Genomic DNA, 13,564 nt, shown 5'->3' with positions numbered 1-13,564 from the left:
TATAAACTAGAACAATCCATTGTTGTCGTAAAGTGATAAAATATGTTATTTCTCCTGATTGAAATAACATGATTGATCAGGAATTTTAGGCAGTCAAAGCATAATGTTACAATTTCATTAACTCTAATGTGTAGTCTTAAAAGTCATAGAAATTTATAACTAATCTAATTTAATGGATTTGCTTTTAGTCTTATAAATTGTTTTCTTTTTTCATATTTCTCTGTTTTTATTTTTAAATGTATCTGATTATAAATAGTTATGTACACTTAACTTATACTATTTATGTTGAGGTCTGAACCGAGTTCTTTAACAGAGGAAGATCCTATACAGTAATGTGAACCATCATATTTTAATAACTGAATTTAATAACCATCACAGAATTTAGTTATTTTTTTAGGCACAAAATTGCAATTGTAATTGCCCAGTTTTCTAGAAATTTTTAATGACACTTCAATTCAGCTTGATGCATAGCATGTTTTGAAAAGTATTTACACAGACCTGAATTAATTTGTTCAGGAATGCTTATAATATTTTTGTAATTGCTTCACTTCATTAGCATTTGCTGTGGGCTTATGAAGCTTTTTGTAAACTGCAGTGCAATATCTAAAAATTATTGAATGTTAATTAATTTTATTTAGTTTTATGTTTAATCTGTCTTGAAATAATTTAATATTTTGCATGGTGAATTGTTGAAATTGATAAGTGCCAAATCAATAGGAGCGCATTGGATAAGATGATAAAACAGATAAGAAAGAGTTCATATAAATTTCTACTATGACATCAATTAAATATGAAAAGTCAAGAATATGGTATATGTATTCTGAAACCTAATATATAAACTACATATAAAATATATATTAGCCACACTTAAAAACCTACCATATAAATTCAGAAGAAATTCATTATAATTTTCATTTATTATTTTTATTAATTTAATTAAATTACTGTATTAATAACTCTCTTGCACAAAGCATTTAACCTGCTCTCTCTGAAAATGTAATGAAATTTCTCGATGAGCTCATTTGACTAAATTCAGCTATTGTCTTGAATTGAGATTGTTAGCTTTGCTGTGGATTTCATTCCGGAGATTGAGTTTGCAATAGGCAAAGTTTGCAATAAGTTACACGTAAGTAAACTTTGTTTTTAATGGAAATTTCAAAAAGTGAAAAATAATTTCAATCAAAAAATAATTTATCTCTAAAGAAATAATTTCTATTTTACAACTCTTAAAACAAAATCTTTTATGGGGTTGTTGATTTTATGACAGTTAGCATTTTTATTCCTTACAAATTTGTACATTTGCTTAAAGAATTGACATTTACTCTTTCATGAGATGATGATATTACTTTATTAAAAAATATGAAATAATCATATAATTAAAAAAGGAAATTTTAATTTAAATAGCGTAAGAAGTAAAGGTTGAAGCAAAGTAGTCCAGTATTTATTATTGCATTTTATTTTGACTAATCTATACTGGCTTGTTTTAAAAGTACACCCTGCCTATCAGGCAGTTGTATTCAGAAAATAAAGCAAAATATATTTAGTATTTATTACCTATTGGCATATCAGGATTACCTATTGACATTGTTAGGATTTTTTTTTATTTTGAGGAAAATGTTAGGTGCTCCTCAATTTTAAAACCTGTAACATAATGTAATTAACTGAAAATTCTGAATCAAAATGAAGAGGTACATTCTTACCTCTGAGCCGACATTCTCCTACTCTAAGCTTTTCAAGAAGGTCCAATATTTCTTTGCTAATTTTTTCTTTTATTTCTAGTTGATTATCAGTAAGTTCTGAAAATAAAACTAAAAAATATTAAAATATTCTTAATAAAATAAACTGTTTTTTCAAAGATCTAAAAATGTAAGATCTACAAAAAAAATTAAATAGCATACTTGCTTATTTTCCCCAAAACATTAAAAGTTTGGTTTGGCATTTTTGATAATTGAAAACTTCACTAAAAGATGTTTGTGTTCATTAATATTTTACCTAATGTAATATTCAGTGGCTAAAAGCTTTCAGATAAAAACTAGTACGGTACCGACATAATTTTCTTCACTGGAACTTATTAAGATGTGTTAATCGTAGTTTTCTTCCCTAAATGATTCCATTTAAGATAAAATTTGAATTGTTACATTTAAGGAAAAATATCTCTGAATAAAAACATGTTTTTTTTGTAAAATAGCCAAAAAAAAAAAACTGTAAAGGATTGCTATTTAAAAAGTTGCCAATACAATAATGTTTATACGTGGGAAAAACTTTTATTACTTTATTTTTCTTTCATTGCTGTCTTTATTGCTTATTATTCTTTTCTTAGGAACTCCCAGTTTATGTTTCTGTTTGGTTCATGAATTATGATCCATTTGGATGAGGATTCTGGTTAATACACCAATTTTTAGTTTACTTTTACTCCAGATGAAAGAAAAACTTGCTTTTCTAGTATTACCTAGGCTTTGTGTTGTAACATATAATATTTGACAAGTCATACCATCTGATAACTATGTACACTAAACTGTGAAATATAATGTAATAAAAAATTATAATTTGTTTTTTTAATTTAATATAATATGCTAACCTAATTTATTTATATAATTAATTTCATTGGTGTTAAATAATCATTAATTAATAAAAATTTTAATTTTTTTATTACTAATTGCTTTAACTATTACATTTTAATGTTTCATGGTGCCCTAGATTTTAAGATGTTTGAACAATGATTGGCATTGTTTCCTTACTGAGTACATTGCCAACTAATCAAGAATAGATGTGTTAGTATTTAAATAGATGATATTCATTGTCATGAAAAGTCATTGTCTTTTTCTTTTAAATAAAAATACACCAAAGGTGTTTAAATTGGCAGTAGATTAAAGAGATCTCTATATGGGTTATTCAAATTTAACTTCAGTATTTTTATTTTTTAACTTCTTTTTTTTTATAAATTAAAATCTCACCATTTGAATGATCAGAGGAAATTACTTTTTTGCGTTTTTAATAATAATTTTTAATATAATTTAATTTAATTTAATACAGATAAATATATTTTATGAGAAAATTATGTTACCTTTATTTAAACTAATCATATCTGTTTTGTAGTAATGTTTTAACTATAGTTTTTTTTTTAACAATTTACGTACCTTTCCATTTAAAACCGTCTGTATAACCAAGTTTAAAGCATAGACTCACTTTTAATTGAACTTCTACAACACTATTATGTATAACTGTATCTAATTGAAGAAAATTTAATACAGATTGAGGATTTGATGAGTCAGTTGCCATTAATAAAGTTCCTTGTACTTTCTGAAGTTTCATTACTTGATCCAATTTAATATTTGAAGAGCATTCATTACATATCCAATCTGATCTGTGAGGTGTTAATGGATTTGTACATAATACTATTCCAGTGCATGGAGCATGTGGACATGGTAGACCTGAGAGTAGTGTTCCAAATTCCTAGGAAAAAAAGTGAAAAGTACATAAACTAACTTAGGTTCAGATTTTATGTTATTTAAACTGACACAATTATTTAATTAATTATACATTTAATGTATCGACCCAACTATATTAATCATTCCTGATTCTCTATGACAACCAGGTTGGTCTAATGGTGAATGTGTCTTCTCAAATCAGCTGGTTTCGAAGTCGAGAGTTCCAGCATTCAAGTCCTACTAAAGTCAGTTATTTTTACACGGATTTGATTACTAGATTGTGGATATCGGTGTTCTTTAGTGGTTGGGTTTCAATTAACCACACATCTCAGGAATGGTCGAACTGAGACTGTACAAGACCACACTTCATTTACACTCATACATATCATCCTCATTTATGCTCTGAAGTATTATCTGAATGGTAATTACCGGAGGCTAAACAGGAAAAACAGAGAAAGAAAGATTCTCTCTATGACATCTGAATAACAATTTATAGTACAGAGTATATTATAATTCAAATACTTCATATCACAAAGTTTTTTGTAGATTTTATATAGATATATTTTTGAACAAAATGATGTAAGATAAGTTGAATAAAACAAGTCAGAAATCTATTTACATTTGTCATACTAAATTATTTATTGATGATGTGAAAAATTTGCAACAACAAAATTTACCGTTAAAAATTACAGTTAAACAATTTTTAAAAAATGAGATAGAATCTTTATATATATTTGTGATAGAATACAGGGTACTGTGACCTGTACTGTTGTTAGTAAAGGTTCTTTGTGAATTTTAGTTTGTACATGATCGGTTTGCAATTGAAGTAATTGGCATTCATTTGGTGTGTGTAATGGTAATGATAACAGCAACTGCACTAAAATATGAAATTCGTTTTCCAAATTGTAGGATTCCAGATCCCAGAACAATTAGCATGACTTTTCGCAATCTTTGGTATCAGGTTCTCTACCTAGTATTCGTACCAGCTAATATCCAACATGATGCTGTTACTGATGAAATTATTATTGATGCAGATTAGTGCAGTCAAAGTGTCAGTGCACAATGTCTTTCTAAGCGGATCAAGAATTTGTATTCAATGGTTTGAAGAAAACATAAACAGTACAAGTTTTATCCATATCATAAAGAGCCAGTTCAACATCTATACCCAGGAGACGGTCTGCTTTGCTTGGAGTTCTGCAACTGATGGAATACAAATCTATTACTCTATAAGTATGTTTTGTTTCTCGTTGAGGCAAGCAAGGCACTCTGAGATGGTGTCAACAATTTACGCAATGCGCATACATGAGCAGAAGTAAATCCTCATGAAACGGTGGATGGCAATATTCAACACCGATTTAGCATCGGTGCAGCCTTCTTCATAATCAGCTGTGTGGAACGTTCAAATTACCTGCCCACTTAAATGCTGAGGGCTACTTTCACTTTCTTAAAGAAGGATTGCTGCAGCTGCTTGAAGATTGTCTGGCACGATGACGCACCTCTTCACTTCTCTTCTGCCGTTTCCACTCACCTAGAAGTGGAACAGTTGTGGAAGTCCACAAAGATCTAACACCTGATCCCTGATATTAACACCTTTGGATTTTTGTGTGAATCTGTGAAAAATATTGTGTACAGAACAAAAATATATCTCATGAGGAATTAATTATGCACAATGTGGGTGCAGCTGAGCAACTGAAAGAGAGCCCTTAAGAACTAAAAAGAGCAACTAAAGCGTCCCAAAAAACGTGTTGAAAATAGCAGGCTCATTTTTGTAAACCGGTACATATAATGCACTTTGTTGTTAGTGTACTGTTTCTAAATAAAATTGTAATTTTTCTTTGTTTTATTCAATTTATCTTACATCACTTTGTTTCGAATGAAATTTTCTCTAACTTTTGCTTAAATGTTTTATGTGTTCATTACCTATTTAACAAAATTATTGTACGTCAAACTTACAGAGCTTCTACCCCAATTTACTGGTTTTCACCCCAGATTTCTCAAAAACTACTGCAGATACAGTTCTGGAACATATTTTTATCAATTTTTCAGGTCAAAACTATTTTTCAGTCATAACTATTTTTGTCATTTGACCGGTTTGATGCAGCTCTCCAGGATTCCTTATCTAGTGCCAGTCATTTCATTTTGGTATACCCCCTTACATCCTACATCCCTAACAATTTGTTTTACATATTCCAAACATTGCCTGCCTGCAAAGTTTTTCCTATCTATCTGTCCCTCCGATATTAAAGTGGCTATTCCAGGATACTTTAATATATGGTCGGTCTCTTAGTCTGTCTCTTCGTCTGTCTCTTCTTTTAATTATATTTTTCCAAATGCTTCTTTCTTCATCAGTTTGCTGCAACACCTCTTCATTTGTCACTTTATCCACTTATCTGATTTTTAACATGTTTTTAACCCATCTGTAAAACATATTTTCCATAATATATTTAAAGCGAATAATTTACACAAGAAATCTAACACATTTAAATTAGAATTTGATTTTATTACTTTAATTAAATTTTTAAAAAATATATTTTTTTTTTAAATTTAGAAATGTATACTGTTAAAATTAAAAAATTAATTTATAATTGAAAAATATAAAAATCAATAAATCATTTAATTTTAACAGAATACATTTCTAAATTGAAAAAAAATATATATATTATTTTTGTACATATACAATTATTTTTATATTTAATCATTTGTTCAGGCTGATGCCCAATTGCAGTTATCCTTATTATTACTACCTCCTTAGTATTACTGGTAGTGTTTTGTAAGTTATAAGAAACAAAGTGAATAAAAATTACATTTTGAATTCATTTCTCTTTCTTTTGGCTGTTTTCATTCCTTATCTTTCAATTCTTTTTTCTTTTGCTTTTGTTATATTTTCTCTTCTGACCAGATGGTTTTTTCTTTTTCTCTTGTAAATCCTAGAAATCTTGTAACAGATTTCTGTTGGAATCTTGACATTTTTCAGTTTCATTACATTTGTAAAGATCATTTTACTTAGGAATTTGTTCACCCATTTTTAATGGAACTAAGATTTTTCTCAAAATTTTACTTTTTTTTCTACTGCATTTATTTCAGCTGGAGATGCAAACTGGTCAGTGGCCTTCTCTGATTTCATTACTGTATTGTAATGCCTGATTCTGGCTTTTATTGAAATGTTTTTTTGTAAATGTTTTTTTTGTAAATATCTCTTGCTAGTTGATATGTCATTTTTTTTTCTCGTTCTTGTTTGATCAGTTTCTTTATCTAAACCGTTGATTTGGATTATTTCTTCCAGATATTTAAATTTTTGGAATGTTGATATTTACTTATTTAGTATGAAGGGAGTATGAAGGGATTTTAGTGTGAGAAAATTGCAATATCATCAGAAAAAGCTGGGCCATTCAATTTTGGACCCAATTTTGTTTGTATTCCCTCATTCTCTTTACTTTTACCTTCTGAACATACTTCTTTTGTTATATATAAAAAACACTTATTTAAAAGGGTCTTGAACATAGTGAATTAAGGCATTTTCAAATTGTGTTTGATTAAAACACAAATATTATTCCGTAAAAGACAAATAAAAAATTTTTGGTCATTTTTTACAGACAAACTTTAGACCTGTTATTTTTGTCTTTGAAGTTTTCTTGGAATTTTAAAATTCTGATGTAGCACCATATAGCAGTAGAAGAAAGTGTCTTTTGTTTTTAATATTTCATCAGGAAGTTTTACAATTTTGACATAAGATTCTTAAGATTATAAAAAAGTAGAATAGTCTGAAACCAACCTCCTATCTTGTTATGAAATTGAAAAAATTACCATCAAAGTGGGTCATAATAAATTAATTCTTTAAACAACAGTACTCGTCCAAAGTTAACCAGTTCATCCTGGTAGTGCAAGCTTGTGCATTTTCAACTGGCATAATTTTGTGATGCTGACATTTGTTTGCAAATGTCATTTGCAAAATTACATTTGTTTTTAATTTTTTTTTTTATTATGAAATAATCTTATTCAAATAACTTCATTATTTTGAAGTACAATAAACACTCTACTGATTATTAAAATGATTAAGGTTATAAAAACGGTTACTGTAAAGTACATTAAAAAATCATAGTCATTAAAAGACGAGTATGTACAATATTCAAATAAATCATAGCTCGTCTTCAAGTAATATTTTTGTATAAAAATTAATTATATTGCGAAAATGTTTCTTTAAGGAGTAGCATTAGCATTATTTGGTACAAATTCTTTTAAATAGGACTGTATAAAATAAACTGTTTTTTGATACTTATGCTGATCAACCACACTATTTACAGGCACTTTGCTTAAAACTGTAATGCAATAAATACTGATTACTGACTGATATAAATGTAGGCATAGTGCTCAACAATAAACATAAATAATTTTATTAAAATGTTAATGTTCGCCTTAATGATAAAGTCACCAAAATTTTTTTTTTAACCTTTTCCTAAGTATTTATTAATGCACTATTTAAGATTTCCCTTTTCTAAACCGTGTGCTATTTCAATTGAATGACATTTATCTTGTTTATTAACTTTTCAGATATTAAAAAAAAATGGTAGTAAACTTCCATTTTAGTGTCATCTCATCATTGTGTTTATATAGGTTTAATTTTAGCTGTTTATAATTTGTAATAAATTGTTCCAGTTTCAATTAAGCTATTAATTAAACAAATGGCCCCTACTATTTATTTTTTACAATATTTTAGAACTATTGATATTGAACAAAGATCTAATTTGAGTTTCAATTTAGAATCAAAAGATTCTAATTTGAGTTTCAGTAATGACTTTTTCCAGTACCACAAGATTTGTTAGTTTTAGATAGCTATTTAATAAATCTACCTATTCGTTTTTGAATGTCTAAGATCAATTCAGAAAACTGTTTCTACCAAAATTTTAATCTCTGCTGCGCACCAACTTTGTTTCCTTATTCTGATATTCTATCTTTTGATATTTATAATTATCTTAGTATTATTTTATATTAGTGTTATTCTTTATATAGAAAAATAATACAAATATAAACTTCTGATTTCATTATCAAAAATGTTGTGATGTAGTATAATACTGAGTTTTATAAAATATTTAAATTGATATTTAGTTAGAGAAAAAAATGATTGAAATTTATAATAGCTTGTTTTGAGGCAGTACAAATTATATTGTAAAACATATATTAACATTATTTCATATGTTTGTATTGAAATAATTAATGTGGACTTTAATCAAATCTATTGTTTATCTTATAATCTGTTTTTATATTTAAATGATGTGATCTATATAATGTATTATTATGTACTAATCAGAAAGATTTATTTGTTTAATGAATGTTTCCATACCAATTACTTGACTGAGTAAAAATGACTGATAGCTTCTTAGGGTCTCAAAAGTCCAACTTAGTGAAAAACTTCTAAAAAAAAAAAATAAAATCCGTGCTACAATGTACTACTATTATATAGCTTATCTTGCTAAATTATTGAATCATCATAAGGTTTTTCAGTGTAGTGATTTACATCTGTTGTATATTTACATCTTTATTGCTCTTTACTGTAATTGTTCATTTATAGACCATGTTGAGTAAAGAGTTCTCTCATGCACAAGTTATTTATTGGAAAAAGAACATTCACCATGAAGGGTTCACCAACCTATAAATAGGTATGTTGGCACTGAAAATTTCAGTATTGAATCCAAAAGTCATTATATCAATAAGTTGTTGCTAATAAGATGATTACATTTATGAAGTTACTTTAGCGGACCTTTTAATAAGGGGCAGATCTTTATTATTTCATAGTAATTGTTCTTTGTTTTATCTGCAATCATCAGAGCATAATTTTTTGTAAATTTTCAAACTTTGTGGTTCAATGTTATTGTAATTATAAGAAAAGGGCATTTCCGAATAAATATGAACTTTAATGTAAGCTTCTGCATCATGAAAATTTTTTTGCAGATCAAAACCACACCTTTATGATTATGAATAAAAATTGGAATTTTTGAAAATTTTTTTATTTTTTTATTTTGCAGACATTGTGTTAGTTAATTTGGTCTTATTTGTTATTTTCTCTTTTAGGTAGGTTGTAATTTAGATGTAATGCCATTTATTACAAGTAATAACATGAAGCAAAATTTTTTATTTAACATTATACATATGAATACTAGCTTTAGTCATTTTACTTTAGAATGTTTACCAGAATATTGTGTGTAATGTGTGTATCATTTATTATTCATTCAGTCAAATATTGAATTAAAGAAAATAAAAAAATAAAAACACTTAATAAATTTAAAAAAAATATTTTTAGAATTGTTTTAACTTAGGATTTTTAATTGTATTTTTTAATGTTGATAAGAATATTCTTCTAAATGAAATTCAAATATTGTGCCATCTTGAAATTGTTCTTTTTTATTCAGTAACTTTTCTACACAACATAGTAGTTCACTGGTATATATAAAGTATTATTTGTAGATCTCTGATATCATTTATTTTGCTTGCAAACTCATTCATCCCTACTTTATTATTTTGTTGTGAAGTAATAGATGTAATATTTAAAACATCACTTATTTTTATCAATATTTTATTAAAGTGTTGTGTTGTAAATCAAACTATCGGTTAAAGATCTGATTTGTAGATGTCATAGTCATATGCCATGTTTACCCCAGAAATCTAAATTTTTTTAGAACAAAATGTTTTGATTTGTTTGCAAATGAAATAGCACTAATGGGTATGTTTATGTCTGAGTAAATAATCATCTGTATTATACTGTTTGTATGATGACTGAAAATATTACTTACATATTGCTCTGTTTCTGTTTATAAAAACAGAGAAAATCCTTGTGTAAATAAGAACATGTTATAATAAAATGTTATAACAAATTAATTTTGCCAGTTTTCTTGTTTGTTGTTCTTAGTGACCATTGTTTGAATGTTATTAAAAAACACTTTGAGAGAACACCAATTTTAAAAATTGCCATTCAACATTTTGAATTAATTGGGAGATGCTCATTAATAGAGGTTTCACTATGCAAGTATGTATGTATGCGTGTATTTCCTTTCGTATGTGTTGTATATGTACATATGAATATGTATATTTTCCAATAATATGTATTGTTCATATTTGTTTACTTACTGTTGGGTCTGTACACCTATTACAGCGACAAGCAAACTTTTTTGTTTGTGCTAGATGCATTCTTCTGGAAGCTGTATCCCAGAGAAGAGAGCAGTATGATGTTGTTAGTTCATCTCCAGAAGTAATAGCTCGTGCTGCTGTAACGAGCATGTTACATTTATCATCATAGAAATAAGTTGCATTTGGAGAGCAATCATGATTCACTAAAGCTGCCACAGGATACAAACCTCTTAGTGTACCTTCTCTTCCTGTATCAAATAATCTTTCATGTTTTATTGTTTCAAATGCATTTGTATCCATAATACGACTGCACAACATCATCCATTCTTCATCTTCTGATTTTAATTCTTCCTCTAGTGCTCTTTTAATTTTTTCACTCTGAAATGAAAACATTCTTATGAATCATATGTATAAAATTTAATATAATTAAAACAATAACAGTATCTAGGTTAGATTAACCTAATTTCATATTATTCTGAATTTGAATTATTTATATAATACAGTAATAGTACAGAAAATAACAGCAGTCCTCAAGGAAAACAAATATCCCTTGCCAGACTTATTAAGAAAGTCAGAAATGAAATGGTGACCATGAGTATATTCTAAAACAATAATTTGGTTCATTTATATGAGTATCAAGATTTTTTTTCATTTTTATTTTGTCTTGTTTGGAATATATTTATTACGATGAACATCCAAATTGGTAAACTGGACTACCTTACCCCAATTGTAAACTATGAGTAATCTGAAGTGAGACATCAGTTTTGGATACACAACAAAGAATCCAGATTCCTAACATGTCTAGGTTGCAAGAAAAAGAATAAATGACAAACTTGATCTGGGTAAATGCAGAATTTTACTGAAGATTGCAGAACAGGCAGAGGGAGCCTTAAGTAGAAAATCCTTCAAAAAACATTTTTTTTTTTGTTTGCTAAAATATAATGAAATCTCTTCTTTGTAACTAGCTTGGCTTTGGTAACACCATCACATAGGAAACTGAGTTTCTGAATTGTTAAGTTTCTTAACGTGCCTAAACTGGCAAGTTGCCAATTTAGGATGAAAGAATGACATTAATGGTCCTAACATTCTTTCCTTGGGATGATTTAAGCATTTTGCTAAGACTTACTGAAGAAGGGATCAAGAACGATGAAAGGAGGTGATAGTAAGAAAAGACCATTTACTCATAAAGGAAGAATAAAATGAGGTAAAACAAAAGTCAAGATCCCCTTCAGAGTCTCTGATTACCACCATCCTATTCACAGTCCCGTGATATGATCGGCAAATAAATGTTAATTTCTAAATAAATATATCACGATAATAATAATAATATAACATTTATTTGCCGATCATATCAAACATATTGTGGAACAAACTGTTTGCTTATGGATCTGAAGAACCATTTAAAAACAAGCACTAACATTTGTAAGGAATATTCTGGCCCATCCTTATAGTTATTTGGCATGTGAAAGTGTAAATCAAAAGACAAACATGAACATTACAACAAAAGACATTTTTTCTTTGTTATATAATATTAAAAATAATAATAAATGAAACCCACCTCCCAGTTACAATCTGGTTGAACATTTGCTTGAAGACATTGAACTACAAGTCGGTCTTCATTGTTCAGTTGTAAACATCGAATCGCAGTAAGAGATCGTAATAAATCAGATGACCATGAATTTTCTGGAACACAGTTTCCATAAGAACAAAGAAGAGTACATTCGTATTGATGCCGTTGTGATTGAGCACACTCGGAATTGCATACCGGAAGTTTACATCCTTTAGGACATGATTCCAAATTATCACCTCCTAAGTGACATCCGACGCAAATTGGAGGCCCACATTTTCTTGGTCCTTAACATCAAATGAAGAAAAAAAGAATTAGTATTTCTTGTATTTTTAATGTGATAATAAGCCAAAGTGAAATTTCTGTAAAAGATTTAACAACTTGTCTAACTGGGCAATGCAAAAGAGAATTTGGATGTATATAATTTGCGTGTAGGAGTTGCTAAAACAAAGAAGATGGCTTAATGAACAAATATCATTTCAGAAAAAGGTACAGTAACAGATGGATGTGTTAGAACAAAATTGTGACCATAGAAAAGATAGGTGGATATAACTAGGATGAAAGTAGCTTGAAAGATGTTTTTCAAGACATTACTTTAGAAAGAAACATACAAATGCATTGTTGACATTCCCATATGGGATATAAAGCAGGAATCTGCTACGGAAGAGTAAGTTGAAAGTAGACAAAATAGTTCTACTTTATCTAAAACTGCAAACTTATATTGATTGAACAGGATTTACCTGGATTAGCAAATAAGATTAACGTTAAAGCATATCCTGAAGGAATATACTCATGAATTACAGAAAAAGGTTTTGGTGACAGTACAAGGTAGAAGGATGATAAGAATTACATATCTTTAAAGATTGTATAGAACTAATGGTACTGATGGAATTTTTATACACATAGTGTCTTCCATAGTACAATAACTTAAAGGACTCTTTAAGAAAGCAATACTCCATCTCCCCCCCTTTCTCTCTCGCCCTCTCTCTCTTTCTGTGCGTGTGTGTTGTGTGCATTATTCTTATCATTTTTCTAATGTATTCATGACTACAGTATTATTTTTTACTTTCAGAAATTTATTTTTCAATTATATATAATTCCCTTTTGTAACATGTGAGAATATAGATCTTAAAATATATATACTGAACCTTCTATTGTTTAGTAATACTACATTGTTAATGGTTATCAAAAATGTATTTCTTTTGTTTTTAGATTCTATAAAATAATATTGTATTAATACAAATTTATCTTAAAGATGCAATTTCTTGGAAAAAAATATACAATAGTTATAACAACTTGCACTACAGTCAACAGTGTTTTTGACCTGGATGAGTTTAATAAAAAGATATATATATATATATATATACATATTTCTATATGATATTGGGTTGATCTATATATGATCAACCCGAGTACAGAATTAATAAAATAAAATAAAATAGCATGACAG

The 13,564-nt window shown here is 28.0% G+C and overlaps 1 protein-coding gene across 4 annotated transcripts in view; it reads right to left on the bottom strand.

The window, feature by feature from the left end:
* The window catches only part of LOC142318770 (SET domain-containing protein SmydA-8-like), a 48,195-nt gene that overhangs the window by 21,493 nt on the left and 13,138 nt on the right, over positions 1–13,564 (bottom strand). For all 4 annotated transcript variants that reach the window (XM_075355223.1, XM_075355222.1, XM_075355224.1 and 1 more), the window contains 4 exons: positions 12,106–12,401; positions 10,548–10,925; positions 3,138–3,453; positions 1,701–1,796 (listed from right to left, as the gene is read on the bottom strand). In XM_075355223.1, the coding sequence (XP_075211338.1) occupies positions 1,701–1,796; positions 3,138–3,453; positions 10,548–10,925; positions 12,106–12,401 (1,086 nt within the window). The remainder of the gene's footprint in view (positions 1–1,700; positions 1,797–3,137; positions 3,454–10,547; positions 10,926–12,105; positions 12,402–13,564) is intronic.

Source organism: Lycorma delicatula, chromosome 2 (assembly GCF_047948215.1).
Source record: "Lycorma delicatula isolate Av1 chromosome 2, ASM4794821v1, whole genome shotgun sequence".
Taxonomy (NCBI): domain Eukaryota; kingdom Metazoa; phylum Arthropoda; class Insecta; order Hemiptera; family Fulgoridae; genus Lycorma; species Lycorma delicatula.
This window is presented reverse-complemented; position numbering and strand designations above follow the sequence as displayed.